Source organism: Mytilus edulis, chromosome 7 (assembly GCF_963676685.1).
Source record: "Mytilus edulis chromosome 7, xbMytEdul2.2, whole genome shotgun sequence".
Classification (NCBI taxonomy): domain Eukaryota; kingdom Metazoa; phylum Mollusca; class Bivalvia; order Mytilida; family Mytilidae; genus Mytilus; species Mytilus edulis.
This window is the reverse complement of record NC_092350.1, coordinates 72,166,977-72,183,593: the sequence shown is the minus strand read 5'-3', so window position 1 is coordinate 72,183,593 and position 16,617 is coordinate 72,166,977. Positions and strand designations below refer to the sequence as shown.

Genomic DNA, 16,617 nt, shown 5'->3' with positions numbered 1-16,617 from the left:
AAAAATTATAATTAGTTATCAAAGATATCAGAATTATAATTTAATATGCCAGACGCGCGTTTCGTCTACATAAGACTCATCAGTGACAGTCAGATCAAACTAGTTATTTAGCCAAACAAGTACAAAGTTGAAGAGCATTGAGGAACAAAAATTGCAAACAGTGTGCCAAATATATAAAACATACCAAGAAAATGTTGCAGAAAACCCAATGAGTTTTATTCTTAAATAGTAACATACCTTTCTCTTTTACAGGCAATGACTACTTCTTTTGATAACTGTGATATTTGTAATTTGAGACATATTTCGAAGCATTCTGTTATTTGGTGCTCTGATTGCGATGAGGGATTGTGCCTAGAATGTTCAGAACATCACAGCTTATCTAAGTTATCACGAAACCACAGCGTTGTTCCTATTGCTGAGTATAGAAAGTTGCCATCCTTTCTGGTAAACATAAAACTTCATTGCGATAAGCATGATGAGAAGTATTCATTATTTTGCAAAGAGCATAACGAATGCGTTTGTAGAAAATGTATCATTTCTGAAAAGCACAGGAAATGTAAAGAAATGATCCCTGTTGAAGATGTGATTCAAAATTCCAAAACATCAGTAGTATTTACAGAAATTGAGTCCTCGCTCCAAGAAATGAAGGGGAACATTACTCTTATTTTAGAAGACAGACTAAAGAATTTATCTTCATTATCAGATACGAAAAAGAAAATAGAATCCGAGATTTTAGCAGTTCGACAGCAGATAAATCACCACCTTGACAAAATACAAGACCAGTTTATCAAAGAACTAACATCAGCAGTAGAAAATTCAACCCAACAAATCCAAAGTTTCCTTGCGTCTGTACAGGAAACCCAAAGAGAAATTGATGAATGCATAGAAGATATAGTAACCATAAAGAAGCATGCAACCGATCTGCAAACGTTTTTAGGAATAAAAGAATTAGAAAACAAACTGAATGCAACAGAAAACACATTGCTATCATGGAGTAATTGTAAACTTTTGGCTCACACCGTAGTTTCATACCAGTTAAACACCGTATTACAAAATATCAATGACGAAATAAATACATTTGGAAAAACGTTCGTTGATAGTCAAGCATGTGAACTTTCATTACATAGAAGGAAAGAGGGTCAGGCTCAGTTGATTAAAGACAATATCGGACCTGGATCATGTGGATGTTCTATTGAGAATATAACACTGAAATTAAAAACAAACATAAATACATCAGCATCAAATGTGTCCGGCTGCTGTATTTTACCTTGTGGTAAATTTGTCGTGGCAAACTATGATCCATCGTATTTGATATTGTTTTCACCTGATGGAAAAATTGAAAAAACAATTGCTGACATCATGCCAACAATTTATGATGTTGCATGTATCGACAATGATGTTGTTGCTGTAGTCTCAGTAACTGAAAAGAACATTCAACTTGTGAATTTAAAATCAGAAAAAACAATTAAAACTATCCAAACAAGTTCTCCTTGCTGTGGAATTACTCACTCTGAAGGTAATTTAATAGTTTGTCCCAAAAAGGGACAGCTACAGCAAATCAGGCTAGAGGATAATAAGACAACTGAAATTGGCAGTGATGTGGTATCTTTGTATATCGCGGCATTTGGCAACACACTTTACTCTAGAAAGAGAGATGTGGAAACAATCATCTGTCATAATAGAAACGGTGACATACTATGGACATTTACAAACAAAACGGCTCTTAAAGGACCAAGAGGTATCGCAGTGGATGAATATGGAAATATTTTTGTTGCCGGGACCAAATCCAAAACAATTACTGCAATAGCATCTGATGGCTCAAAGCACAAAATACTCCTGTCAGAGAAAGACTTGGTCGGTTCTCCGTGGTCTATATGCTACAACAACAAATTAAAAGTTTTGCTTGTAGCAAACCAAAAAGATAGCCAAGCATATTTGTACATTGTTAACCATGTTAACCACGCGTAAAAAATATTCCCATCTGATAAACTATTTTAACTTAAACGAAAATATTTGACAAAAAAACTTGTTTTAATGCAAATCAAATCAATATCTTTTATAACTTTTTAGTGTATGATAATGTCATATACAATTTATAGAAATTTTTCACAACACTATTCTATAGAGAATTTGTCTGTCACACTTAAATGTCTATTGTTTTTGTAACATTGATCATAAAACAAGATAATTGAAAGCACGATTCAAGGTTTAAGTTTAGGAGTGGGATGTAAACTTCAAATAATTTGAAAAGGTATTAAATGGAGAGAAAGAATCGTATCAAGGTGGTTCGTGTCCCGATTCGTAACGGAATTTCTGTTGAACATTGATCGCTTGCGCTCAAACTTGATTATACTTACACTCCCTAAAATAATACACCTTTAATATGACAACGTATTGGAGTGATTCACAGAGGACTACATGAAGTGACTGATTTATATCAGCAATAATTGTCTCGCCTTGACGGAGTCAAAAGGCAGTCATATGTATGCTGTTTCCGGCGTCGGCGTCAGCAATGTATTAGTTTAATGATTATGTCAGTTAAATGGGGAACCACTAGTGGAAGACCAGAGGTATTTAGCATGCTGTTGTATTAGAATTGCCACATCTCATTGCCATGAGGATTATTCGGCTGCTCCCCCTCAGTCATAGTCTATTGACTTAAATATTTTCTTAGTTTACATGTATTTGTTTGTGATTAGGTTAGTTTAAGAACTATTTGTGGTAGGCTAATGTTGTTTGGTATGCAGTTGTATATGCATTAGCACATCTCATGTTCCCCTCGGGTCTTTTGACTGTAAAAATATGACTGAGTTTACATGTACTAGTTTGTGATTAGATCAGATTAAAATTAACCGTTTATTGTAAGTGATATTTGGTATGCAAATGTATTGGCATTTGCATCATAGACTTTAAAACTCCAAGGCACAGTTTACAAAAGTAAACCATTATAGGTCAAAGTACGGCCTTCAACACGGAGTCTTCGCTCACACCAAACAGCAAGATATAAAGGGTCCAAAAAATTACTAGTGTAAAACCATTCAAACAGGAAAACCAACGGTCTAATTCATATAAAAAAACGAGAATCACAAAACACTTATGAGCCACATCAACAAACGACAACCACTAATCATCGGGTTTCTGACTCAGGACAGATGAAATCAAATGCAGCAGGTTTAAGGTGGTATGGGCGTCTTTCGCCATCTTGGATTGTTAACAACAGAGAACCTACGGTTCAGATTTTCAATCAAATTAGCCAAATCAAACTAGTGTGAATCTTTATTCAAAAGAATTATTATAAGATTATAATTATAAATTATTATATGCTTACATACATAGATTATTTGTGCTTGATTTTTGTCTTTATTTGATGACATTTTATGGGGAGGTAACTCTAAAATTGGTCATTTTCTGATGTTATATACATAACATTTTGTAATTTAACCGGAACAAATGAACGGCATCCCATTTTTTTCTTTTCAAAGCATTTTCTATAAGCTATCCTTCATGTTTTATTTTTCAGTTCTATCATTTAATTTAGTTTCTATTCACATAATGATGGTGTTTTTTCCTGTATAATCCATACAACATGTGTCATTTTGTCACAATATGTAGCTTTAGCGAATGCACGGTGATCTATCATTTTTATTATATTTATGAACATATCCCATATACGTACTACGTTTTGGCAAAGTATGAACAAATTATATCTTTTTTTACTCTTTCCTATATACCACCTTAAATGTTATAACATGTGCTAACCTTCATCAAATTTGAAACCAAAAAAAACAAAGAAAGAAAAACTATACAATATCAATTGAAACGGCTTAACTCAATCAAAAGAAACATTAATAGAAACAAGGTAACATACACTGAACGAATAAATTTGATCTGTGACAAAACATGTATGCTAACGAGACTTCAAAAATTGTCTGAAAAACATTACATTGTGCAATCCCAAAAGTGTCTACAGGATGTAGGACCGTAAGATTTAAGAACTGTATAACAATCATATTAAGCAATGTTCCCATTACCAAAAAAAAGTGTAACCTCAAATTAGAAAAATATTCAAAGATCTTATTCTGGAACTATATTGATAAACTTTAAGTAGAACATTGGGAAAAACATACAGGGCTTACAATTCACAACGTTCTAAAACTGGAAAATAAATAATGGATATTATTTTCGCCTTCGTTTTCTCTTAATCTGTTTTATTTGTCAAACATCTCTCGGAATTATGGGTTCTCAATGATATTCACCTTTGTAGTATATTTGATCTTGTAACTTTTATGATTTGAGCGTCAACGATGATTTCTTTTACAAACAAAACGCGCATCTTGCCTTAGAAATTATTAGCCTTGTGTTTATGATATTTTTCTTTTGTATGGAGATTTATGAGTTTGACTGTCGCTTTGGTATCTTTCGTCCCTCTTTTGTAACTTTAACATCTGAATCTATAAAATATTCTCAGGTTGATATTTTTATTAACCTTTTTAAGATATTGTTTATTTTTGTTTTTTTTAAATACTATGAAATTTGTTATTGCATATTAACATTTAAGCAATATAATGATATATATACATGTATGATACTCAGGGTCTTATGTTGATATTTTACTAAGTTGCTGATAGTATTAAGGATTATCTAATCTGTAATATTTCACCATGTTCACGTGATTAGAGAATATGACGCATTATTTACCTTCTTGTACAAATTTGTCGAAATTGATAACAGTAACAAGAGTAATGATTAATTGTTTTTAAGCTATGTACACATGATAATGCTCTAATAATTAATACATATGCAGGAGGATATTATCAATAACACTGACGGTACAAATTTTTCTGTACCAGATGCGCATTTTGACAATAAATGTCTCTTCAGTGATGCTCGAGACCAAACTATTTGAAAAACGAAAAAAGCTAATTGAAATATGAAGTGGCATAATCTTAGAAAGTACAAAACGTATAGCCAAGGTAAAGTCAAATCTACAAATCGAGCTCATATAGATGTATAACCTGAAATGATTTTCACCAAATAACCACCCTTTGAATTTAAAAAAAACAATTAATTAAGCATAATTCATTATAAGATTATAAGGTCTATACGTCAAGCTAATACGATTGATCAAACCATAACTTCAAGGTTCATTGATTACCGCTTAGAGGAGTTATTTCCATCACATTACAAGGGTTCATCAATTATAATGTAAACCCTTTCTATTTACATGGTTCGTGATTCAACATTGCTTTCAAAACAAAGTTAGTTTTTCATTTCCCAATTGAGGAATATATATATCCCTAAAGCAAAGGTCTGATTCCTTTCTTGGCTTATGCTTTATATTTTTTGTTCGTTTTAGTTATATTAGCCTATATTTTTAATAAGTTTGGGATTTTCAAATATTTGTATCACTGATGAGACATTTATAGTCGGAATACGCATCTGCTGAAATAAAAATGGTACCATCAAACTTATTACTGTATTTGGCAGTTGACATTCAATCTCATATATCAATTGTTTAACGATTTGTCAAGCAGTAAATGTTTGTCAGGCGGATTTACTTGACCTTGTCATTTTAATAGGTCATTGATGAACGGTACATGAGTACATTCGATTCTCAGCTAAAGGAGAAGGAGAAAAACGTACATGAGTGTACAATACCTTTCGGGGTGTAGTCTTTGCTGTTATCTAAACTGCACATAACGTTGTGTAAAATTTAAATCGTTGTAAAATATTTCAATTTCAACAGCTTTATGACATCATAGTGACATCACCTGTGACTTTTCCACATTGGTGTGTGCCGTTGTTATCAACTAATTCATTTATCAATAAACATTAACACATATGCTTGTAGCATTATTTTGAAAGTCTTTTACAATTGTACTTGCAATATCAAGTGCCACATAATGACTCTAATCACTTCCTTTGTTGAATATAGTAATCTAACTGGCTGACGTTATTCGGGGTAAATTTGTTATGCTAAGTTTTTCAGCCTGTTGTAGAGAGACCTTTATCAAAAAAAGTAAAGCAAACACAGCCCTCATCTTTTCCACTCCTGCAAAATGGTGTTCCTATTTTAAAGGTTTGATGAGATATTGTGTTATGAAATGGTATACGGATCATTACATGTTTTTTAAATTTATTCAGAAAACCAAGTAAATATTGAATGAATCTTATTTTGATGTTTCATTGCATTATTATATTTGAAAATTAAACCATATGAAATTCTTTATAGTAACATATCTTTTTTTATTTTACCTTACAGTTCATGGCTACTTCTTTCGATAATTGTGGTATTTGTAAATTGCGATACATTTCGAAGCCATCTGTTATTTTGGTGCTCTGAAGAAGGAATGTTCGGAACATCATAGCTTATCTAAGGCCTCACGAAACTACACTGTTTTTCCTATTGGTAAATATCAAACGTTGCCAACCTTTATTGCAAACATAAAACTTCACTGTTATGAGCACGATGAGAAATATTTATTGTTTTGCAAAGAGCATAACGAATGTATATGTAGAATTTGTGTCATTTCAGAAAAGCACAGAAAATATAAAATGGTCCCCAGTGAAGATGTGAAACATCACTTCACGAACTGAAGGAAAACTTTGATTTAATTCTGGAACACAGACAAAAGAATTTATGTTCATTTTCAGCTTCGAAAAAGTTAATTGAATCCTAGTTATTAGCGATTCGACAGCAGTTAAATCACCATCTCGACTTAATACACGACAATTTTAAAGCTGAACTAAAGAAAGCTGTGGAAAAATCGACCCAACAAATACAGAGCTTCATTGCATCTCTGGAGAAACACCAACAGAAATCGACGAGTGTATAGAAGAGTTAAAAGCTTAAAGAATTATGCAACAGATATGCAAATATTTTAGGGAATTGCGCAATTAGACACCAAACTTCGAAAACAAGAAAAAGACCTGCAGGATGTGATTGATAGTGGTAGTTTGACTCACACTGTTGTTTCTTCCCAGTTGAACCTGGTATTACAAAATATTCATAAATATATTACTTCATTTGGAAAAATCATCATAGATGTCATACCATTTCAACTATCACTACGAAGAAGCAAGCAAAGCCAGACTCAAATGATGAGAGTAATGGTGAAACCTAAATGTTCCGTTGAGAATATAACTTTGGAGTTAAAAATAAGATTTAAAACTAAAGCTTTCAATGTGTCATGCTGTTGTATTTTGCCATCTGGAAAACATGTAGTTTCAAACAACTGTCCTTCATATTTGACATAATTTTCACCTGATGGGAAAATAAATCGAAAAACTAACTGCGATTCACCATACATTTATGATGTTGCATGTGTTGACGACACAACTGTGGCCGTTGTATCAATGACTATGTAAAATATCGAACTTATAAATATGGAATCAGGTAAAACATGCACAATTGTTCGAACTTATTCCCCTTGTTGCGGCTTAACGTATAAAAATAATCATTTTATAGTTAGTCCCCAAAAAGGATAGATACAGGAAATCAGATTAGAAGATACAAAGACATTTGGTATTGGCAGTTCTATGAGTTCATTGAATTTGGCTGCATTAGGCAATAAACTTTATTCTAGAAAGAGGGACACAAATACCATCGTCTGTCATAATAAAGACGGTGACGTTCTATGGACATATTCAGACACATCGGTTCTGAATGTACCCAGAGGTATCACAGTTGATGAATATGGAAATGCTTTTGTTGCTGGGAACATATAAAAAAACGTTGAGGCTATATCTTTTCATGGTAGAGGTCACAAAATACTCCTGTCAGAGAAAGACCTGTGTGGTTCTCCATGGGCACTTTGCTATAATGGCAAATTCAAATCTTTGCTGGTTGCAAATGAAACTGACGGCCAAGCATTTCTGTACAGCGTTATTTACGCATGAACTATTTTTGCTGCTCCTGTGTTATTTCAAAGAAAGCAACGTTAAAAGTTATAAAATACTTCATTTATCATTGAAAATAATATAACACAAATAGATATTAAAATGAAAAGTAGCATTGCATGAAATTTGTTTTAAACCTTTTTTTCAAGATACATTGGATACCAAAGAATTGTATATTCATGGCAGACTTATAAAAATGTGTCATTTATACGCGTTGGTTATCTTTTCTAAATGACAAGAATATCATTAGTGAATATAATAACGTCTTTTTTAATCTGTAAGAATTGATGATGCAAGTGTTGCTAGCGCTCATTGGTAACTTTTTTCTATTTTTTTTTTTTTTTATTTTGAAAAACAATTGGTTTCTTTTTTATTTTTTGCCAATAGATAGTTTTGGTTAAACATGTCTAATCTTTTTCATTTTTCCAACTATGCGGTTTTTTTTTCATGGGTATTAACCATTTTAATTAAATGTTTATCGTCGGCTGGAATATTACGTAGATTAATCCATACCGTTTTACATGTTGATAGCTTTCTGTTGTGTGTAATAAATATCATGAATATTCAAATTTTATTCCCCCAAATTTTCCTACTTTTTTAATTTGCTTGTTCCATATGACAAAAAATACATAAAGAATCAACAGATTATTTTCTCAAGATGTGCTTAAAATGTCGATGTAGTACAATAAACTAGAACTCAGTATTATATTTAACAAATTTCGTCACAATGAGGGCATAAAACACATATACATTATAACTTTAAACATTTGCAAAAAATGATTTATTCTATCTAGTCAATTGACACGTAATGAACATACAAAAACACAAAATAAGAAAACATTTAAAGTTGAACATTAAGCAAGTCAATGTTGGCATTGAGTACAAGACCTTTTCAACAATTGTCTACACCTACAGTTAAACACGACTACGACAGGTAAGATGTGAGGGGTCATATCAAAAAAGTAAAATCCAAGAAAACAAAAACGAAATAAAACAGCGGTCTCTGATCGACTAAAAAGGAATAAAATAAAATGGAGAAATCATAATGTCAAATATCACTTACTTTACTAAAACATCTACCTAGTCAAGGACGTACAAATTACCAACATTTTTAAGACTTGGTTCAGGCGCACAAAACATGCGACGAGGTTTAACTAGTCGAATTGGATCCAAAACCTGCCTTATGTATGGTCATAGATGAACAAAAAGAATCATAAGTACGAAAACATAGAACAGATTACAAAACCAAATCTATGTCAAGCCAAAGAGAAATAGAGAAACAATGTCTGACCCGTTGACAACACAATAAAATACAACAATATCTGTTTAACATATAAAACCGACGATGTTTGATCAACACGGACCCAATTAAACTTTACTGCTAAGAAATTACCGCTTCTTGTAAGAAACCTAGCGGTCATTTCAGCGAACTGGGGATTGACTCTACGATACAGTGACAAAGTATGTTGTTTTTCGGGACATGTAAAATTATATCGGTCTATCAGTTCGTGAAGACGACCATATAACTAGACGAGGGATAACCTAAGTCATTTGAGTCCAAATCCCTACTTAGCACTGTCCAAAAAAAAAAATTTGCAATAACAACAAACTATTCAGTAAATAACGTGTTGAAATATATTCCATATGCAGGTATGTAATGCTTAAATGATTTTTCATCGGAAAGAGCAGTCAATTACACCCCCCCCCCCCCAAAAAAAAATCATCAAGGAAATATATCAGCGTTAACAATGAAGCCGCGTAGTCCCAAAAATACAAATTTCATCGTTATTGGCCGACGGCATAATCTTAAACTTGAAGAGAAAGATGTTCAGGATGCGGAATGATTTCAGCAATTTTTTTGATCAATTCAACGCGAAATAACGTTTAAATACATGCAATAAGGATATAACATAACAGAGAAATATATCTATTTATTTTTTGTTTGATATATCTTCTGTTGCTATATATATAACCGCCAAATCGAAATTACATACGTTAAGTGATTAGGCATAGCATACTGTTTTTGTATTTGAGACGACCCCTCCATTTTACCTGTAAACTGTAGGTGTCATTAGTCAGTGTAGAGAGATGTTGAAAATGTCTACAAAGAATACATAAGATGTTGTTGCGTTTGGAAAATAATCTAAAGTGTACAGGTATAATCAGATACGTTGAATAAATGAAAAGACAAACAGACAAATAATAGAACAGAAGACACAACATAGAAAACTAAAGACTAAGCAACATGAGCCCCACCAAACATTCAGATGCTCTGGAAGGGTAAGCAAATCCTTTTCCGCATGAGGTACCCGTCGTGTTGCTTATGTTATTACAAATCGGGTAAAAAGTCTTATTCGGTAGGTCACATTCGTGAAAGGGAAGGGTATCGTAGTTTTGAAATAAGGAACATATCCAGTATCATCTATGAAACGGTTATTCCATAACGGTCAACCAACTCGTGATAACATCCGTAAAATTTATGAAGGGATGATTTCAACTTCATCATTTGGAACTCTTGGTTTGATAGCTTCCTTGTGAGCAGCAATCCTCTATCAAGGAAATCCTGATAGGAAATACAATCCCGGGAATATCGTATCAATTGTGAGATATGTACTCCGTATGCAGATGCTGCTGGAATATTGCTACATAGAAATGGAAAAAACACAATTGGGAAGCTGAAATCATCTCTTTCGTCGTTAAGTTGAAGTATACTGCAATTTATGTTGCATAATTCGTATGTAATTGATATTACGACTAATCTTCAGTTTGCATTGAGAGACGATTGTTATCAGGGGAAATTTCTTCTTTTATTTGTTTCAGATCAGTCGACTCATATAAATTCCATATGCATGTACGTCTTCTTACCAGCTGTGTCAACGACGACATTTCAAGCAAAAATATATTTAGACACATTTCCTTTCCTATTTAAAATTTATCCTGACTAAAGTTGGAACTCCTTATATTTATTTCAATTCAAGACGTCAATATAGTTTTATTTACAGACATAAGTTTGGAAATATACAAAATGTACGACGCAATAGTGGTCAACAACGTCAATACAACGCCTCTTGTATCTGATTTAATTGCTAACATCGAACGTCCATGTCAAATTTTCAGTTTGATAATTTTATGGTTTTTATTCTAAAATACAAAACATGAAATGATACTTCAATCAGTATTCCATGATTATGTTGGATTTGTGAGCATAGTTTTATTAAGTTATTGATTGTTTAGTTCTATACTTTATGATATATTACTATTTCACCATGTTCACGTGATTATAAAATAAAATATCATTTACTTCCTACTACACATTAGTCGTATACAAATGGTGTTCTAACAAATTGTATTTAAGGTATGTTTAAATATTTCTATTTTTTATTTTATTCGTACTTTGCATAATGATTATTCATTCTGCCGATCAAAAATCAAACACCAAGAAAAGTATTAATAAGAGATCCTAAAAGTACACATAACTGTTCAAGGGGATATTTAATCGTTTCACTAGATTCTAATTACATCACGTAGGCACAAAAGGCATTAATCATTCCGTAAATATATATGAACTAATCAAATAGCAAATTCTCTTTTACGATACACAACTGTTTATGGAATAAGATTTTTTTAAATGATTTTTTAAAAAACTTTCAAACGTATTATATCACTAACTTGGATAATTTTCTGTAAATTCATGTTGTTTTTGGTAACTCTTTGAAATAAGTTTGTTTTTATGATCGATAAGTTTACCCGTATTGTAACAAAATATCTCCGTAAAAATTACAATCTGCTATCCCGTTTGAAATAAGTTTTCCACATTCAGACTTTCATCCTAAATCTTGATATGGTAGAATTTAGTAAAGATTTTGAGTAATTTGAGGTAACAAAATCCCTTACATATAGAACATTTATTTAAAACCTAAACGTCAATACAGACACAAGCATAACGAACGAATTGTGTGAATTATATACACTATAAGATGTTGCCAAAGGAATATAACTGTGACAGTCGCAGTTTCACTATATGTTGTGATATAACATCAGTGTCCCTGGTTAGTAGTGGGTTGTGCACAAACAAACATGTTTAGCCCGACACTTTCTATATGTGTATGTCCCAAGTAACGGACCTGTAATTTTGTAACTGTCGTTAAAGGCTGTCTGTCATACTTGTTTTTCGTGTATTGTTTTGTCATATCAGGTCGTATGTTTTTTTTATTAGAATTGTTTCACGTTTTGTAATGACATGACCTTTTATAGGGCTTTCTTTTTTATAGTTTAAGACTCACATACGATCTATTGTTGCTTACATCCACGTTTTGAAAGCTGACGAATAGTTGTTTCATTGATAACATAACACATATCAATATGTTTTATACATACACTGAGAGATTTGAAATATATCAACTTATTTAGAATATACTTTGGTAAATATTTACATAAAAAAAAGTACATTTAACAAATTTTCGAATTTTCTGTTTTCCGAGATTCCATAATTTCATACTAGTATTTTAATGCAAGCATAATTCGTAATGCGTTTGATATTAATAATCAATATCTTAGGTTTTCCACTTAAAATAATAATTTATCGTCATGAAATACGATTAGTTACCTTTACATATTTAATATATTTCGAATACAGTTACATCATCCCAAATTTCCGGTTTCCTGTTGATTTAGATTTTATGAAAATCCCATCACGAGTTTTATGAATAGTTATTGCCTCAAAATACTAAATTCAGGTCATTAAATTTAGTACATTTCCCTATACAATCATGCTTGCATGGTTTCATATAGAATTATATTGTAATAAAGGATTTTGCTATATTCATAACATTAGTATAAAAACTTCCTACTTTGCCTTTTTTTATTACAAAACTATAAAATGAGCCCAAAATAACACGTTTCCATCAATATCGAAATGGAAGACTTCGAGTTCATTAATTAGCATGACATTCTGGACTCAAAACACACAAGTAGAAATTTTATTTTCTCTCAGCCTTTTCTACTTGATTGACTCGACTATATGACATCAGTAACCAATTGAAAACAAATGTTTCTCATGGATTAATATGAAGCAAAATATTTGAACAAGCAAATTCACAGAAAGTTCTGCAGCCAGGTAAAATCTTCGTTTGTTTCTTTTCATAGAAAAATGATTACATTATCTTAATATAATTGTTTAAAATTTGCAATGAATTATATAAGATACATTTTGTATTCCTCAACTATAAAAACCAATTTGAATGGTTATAATATTGAATATATATTTGATTGGTAAACAAAATACTTGTCGAGCAGTATTTTCAGATAAATATAATGAATGGTTCCGTATAAACGCAGCTTACAACTGAGATACAGAAGTTAAGTTAAACATAAATGTGCAAATTCCATGGCGGTGTCGAAATTTGCACTCATCTGCATAAAGAAAAAAAGATGCAAAAGTATAGAAAATTGCACAACCCATCATAAACCGATATTTTTTTTTTTTGTAAAAAATAAATCTAAATAAAACCATATGTGCTTGTTTATATATATTTTTTTTTAAAGTGTTTATTTGTTTTCAGGCTATGACTACCTCGTTTGAAAATTGTTGTATTTGTGATTTGCGACATATTCAAAAGTTGTCTGTTGTTTGGTGCTCTGATTGTAACGAAGGATTGTGCCAAGAATGCAGAGAACACCATAGCTTATCTAAGGCCTCACGAAACCACACTGTTTTTCCTATTGGTAAATATGAAACGTTGCCAGCTTTTATTGAAAACATAAAATTGCACTGCCATGAGCACGAGGAGAAATATTTATTGTTTTGTAAAGAGCATAACGAATGTGCTTGTAAAAAATGTGTCATTTCAGATAAGCACAGAAAATGCAAAGAAATATCCCCCCTTGAAGATGTCGTTAAAAATGTTAAAACATCTGTAGCTTTTACAGAAATCATGTCCTCACTTCAGGAAATGAAGGGTAACGTTGCTCTTATTCTGGAAGACAGACGAATGAATATGTATTCAATATCAGCTTCAATAGAGAGAATCGAATCCGAGATTTCTGTGACTCGACAGCAGTTAAATCACCATCTAGATAAATTACAAGACCATTTTGTTGCTGAACTGACCAAAGCTGTAGAAAATTCAACTAAATAAATACAAAGCTTCATTATGGACTTGACTAAGAAGCAAAGGGATATCGAGGAATGGATAGAAGATGTAGAAAGCATCAAGAAAAATGCAACAGATAAGCAAACATTTTTAGGGATGACGAATTTAGAAACCAAACTAAATAAAACAAGTAACGACTTGCAGTCTTGGATTGACGGTAACCATTTGTCTCAAACCGTAGTTTCTTTCCACTTGGACACTTTATTACATGATATAATCAACGAAAGAACTAAGTTTGGAAAAGTTGTCGTGCATGCCATGCCTAGTAAATTAGCATTAAAAAGACGAATGCTTGGTCAGGCTCAAATGATAAAAGTGAATGGAAAATCTAAAAGTTCTTTAGAGCATATGACACTGAATTTAAAAGCAAAAATGAGCACTAATGCCTTCAATGTGTCAGGCTGTTGTATTTTGCCAAATGGAAACTTGGTAGTGTCAAATTATGACCCTTCGTATTTGATATTGATCGCAACTGATGGAAAAACAGAGAATAAAATTATCAGCATCATGCAAACAATCATTGATGTTACATGTGTTGATAATGACACTGTTGCCGTAATATCATATACACAGAAAAATATTGAATTAATTAGCCTGAAATCTGGGAAAACAATCAAGACTATCAGTACGTCTGACCCTGCTATCTGCTTAACTTACACTGAAGGTACCTTTATAGTCTGCCTCGAGAACGGACAAATGAAAGAAGTCCGGTTAGAGGATAACAAAACAAATAATATTAGCAGTACGGTGGTGTCAAGAAGTATTACCGAATTAAACAACACTCTTTATTCTGTAAAGAAAGATACGAATACGGTTGTGTGTCATAAAAGAAACGGGGAAGTATTGTGGACATTTACAGACGAAGAGATTCTACAAAAACCGAGAGGCATCACAGTAGATGACCTTGGAAATGTTATAGTCGCCGGGGTCGAATCAAACAACGTAATTGCAATATCCTCTGATGGCACAAAGCACAAAATTCTCCTGTCGAAAACAGACTTATGTGGTTCACCTTGGGCAGTTTCCTTCAACAACAAATTCAAATATTTGCTTGTTTCTAACGACAAAGATGGTCGAGCATTTCTGTACAGCGTCAACTATTCATAAACTAGACTCTTGCCTTGTTTTGTTAAATGACTTAATTATTTACGTTTCTTGTAAAAAGGAATAACGTTCCAATCCGTTTTAAAAAAAATCCTGCAATTCTTCAGAGATTAAAGAAATTATTACTTGTGTCTGCAGTTCTTTTCTGTAAAAATTCAAAGGAGTATGTATGTGATTTTTTGTTAGTGATTTTTCGTTGTCATATCACAAACACACATCTGTTGGAATGAGGTCAACCAAATTTTGATTCCAGTGTCAACAAGAATTATATCGAAGATCTTCAAAAATAGTCTTTTATTTACTGTGCATTTGTATTCAGATATTGCAGATCAAATTTATTCGTTTATAGTGTATTAATGTACGTTTTTTGATTGAGTTAAGCCTGCCAATTGATATTTTACCGTGTGTTTTTCTATGTTGTGATGTTATGCTATTGCACCTGTCCTAAGTCAGAAATCTGATATACAGTAGTTGTCGTTTGTTTATGTAATTTATACGTGTTTCTCGTTTCTCGTTTTTTTATTTTATATAGATTAGACCGTTGGTTTTCCCGTTTGAATGGTTTTACACTAGTAATTTTGGAGCCTTTTATAGCTTGTTGTTCGGTGTGAGCCAAGGTTCCGTGTTGAAGGCCGTACATTGTCCTATAATATAGTTGCTTTTGGTAATGTTCCAATCAAACAATGGAGAACGGGATTGTGGTTACGACATGTGTACATATCCGTTTCGAAATTTCAAACTGTAACATAGATATTCTTTATAAAATTCTAGCATATCATGATGGCATGGATGGCGTCCATAATACTTTTAAAAAGGATGACTTCAACTGAAACTTTTTGAACCCTTTATGCCATAGTTTTTGTATACGTAAGGAGTAACCCTATTTCAAGGAATAACGATAAGAAACGCAAGTTATATCGTATCAACTGAGACATATAATAACACTCCATATGCAGGTGTTGCTGTAATATTACTTGACAGTATTGGCAATTTGTTAAATCAACTGCTTTGTTGTAAAGTTAATTCGACTATGAGAAATGATTATTGATATTGGGTATATTCGAACGAGGGTCACGGCAGATTTTGAGAAATGCAATCTAAAATTTTTCATCGCCTTTTTCAATCACATAATTAAAAGCAAACTAGGTTACAAAACATCCATATCATAAACTGGATAGAAATAATCTATGAGGAACTAAGATAAAAAAAAATCCCGATGAAGTATACTGTCATAACGCATTTTCCTTAAAATATTCAATAAGGGGAACCATTTTCTGTTCGTTGGCATAGGAATATTTTGAAAAAGATTAACAATTCCAGCTGGTGTCTAATATCTTTATATCATAATCAGCTATAAGAATCTATGACATAATCAAATTAAACACCTTGAAGTAATTAAGTTTAATTTTTCCTGAAAAGGGACATTACAGTTCTTGTATGGTGTAAACTTCCCACTAACACC

The 16,617-nt window shown here is 32.2% G+C and overlaps 2 protein-coding genes across 3 annotated transcripts in view; both read left to right on the top strand.

The window, feature by feature from the left end:
• Nucleotides 1-2,194, top strand: part of LOC139482140 (E3 ubiquitin-protein ligase TRIM71-like) — a 44,325-nt gene extending 42,131 nt beyond the window's left edge. Inside the window, exon 2 of the mRNA XM_071265827.1 lies at nucleotides 253-2,194. Within this exon, the coding sequence (XP_071121928.1) occupies nucleotides 256-1,968 (1,713 nt within the window). The 5' untranslated portion in view covers nucleotides 253-255 and the 3' untranslated portion in view covers nucleotides 1,969-2,194. The remainder of the gene's footprint in view (nucleotides 1-252) is intronic.
• Nucleotides 2,195-11,195: 9,001 nt separating this feature from the next.
• On the top strand, nucleotides 11,196-15,664 carry LOC139483620 (uncharacterized). Of its 2 annotated transcripts, none has more exons than XM_071267613.1 (2): nucleotides 11,196-11,254; nucleotides 13,461-15,664. In XM_071267613.1, the coding sequence occupies exon 2, from the start codon at nucleotides 14,052-14,054 to the stop codon at nucleotides 15,156-15,158; it is 1,107 nt and encodes a 368-aa protein (XP_071123714.1). In that variant the 5' UTR covers nucleotides 11,196-11,254; nucleotides 13,461-14,051; the 3' UTR covers nucleotides 15,159-15,664. The 2 variants fall into 2 exon arrangements, with proteins under 2 accessions (XP_071123714.1, XP_071123715.1); XM_071267614.1 differs by lacking the exon at nucleotides 11,196-11,254 and adding an exon at nucleotides 12,757-13,015 and having other exon boundaries at nucleotides 13,461-15,663.
• Nucleotides 15,665-16,617: the final 953 nt, after the last annotated feature.

Excerpts from the sequence above, each read along its gene's own strand:
- LOC139483620 (XM_071267613.1), top strand. The coding sequence starts at position 14,052 with ATGGACTTGACTAAGAAGCAAAGGGATATCGAGGAATGGATAGAAGAT.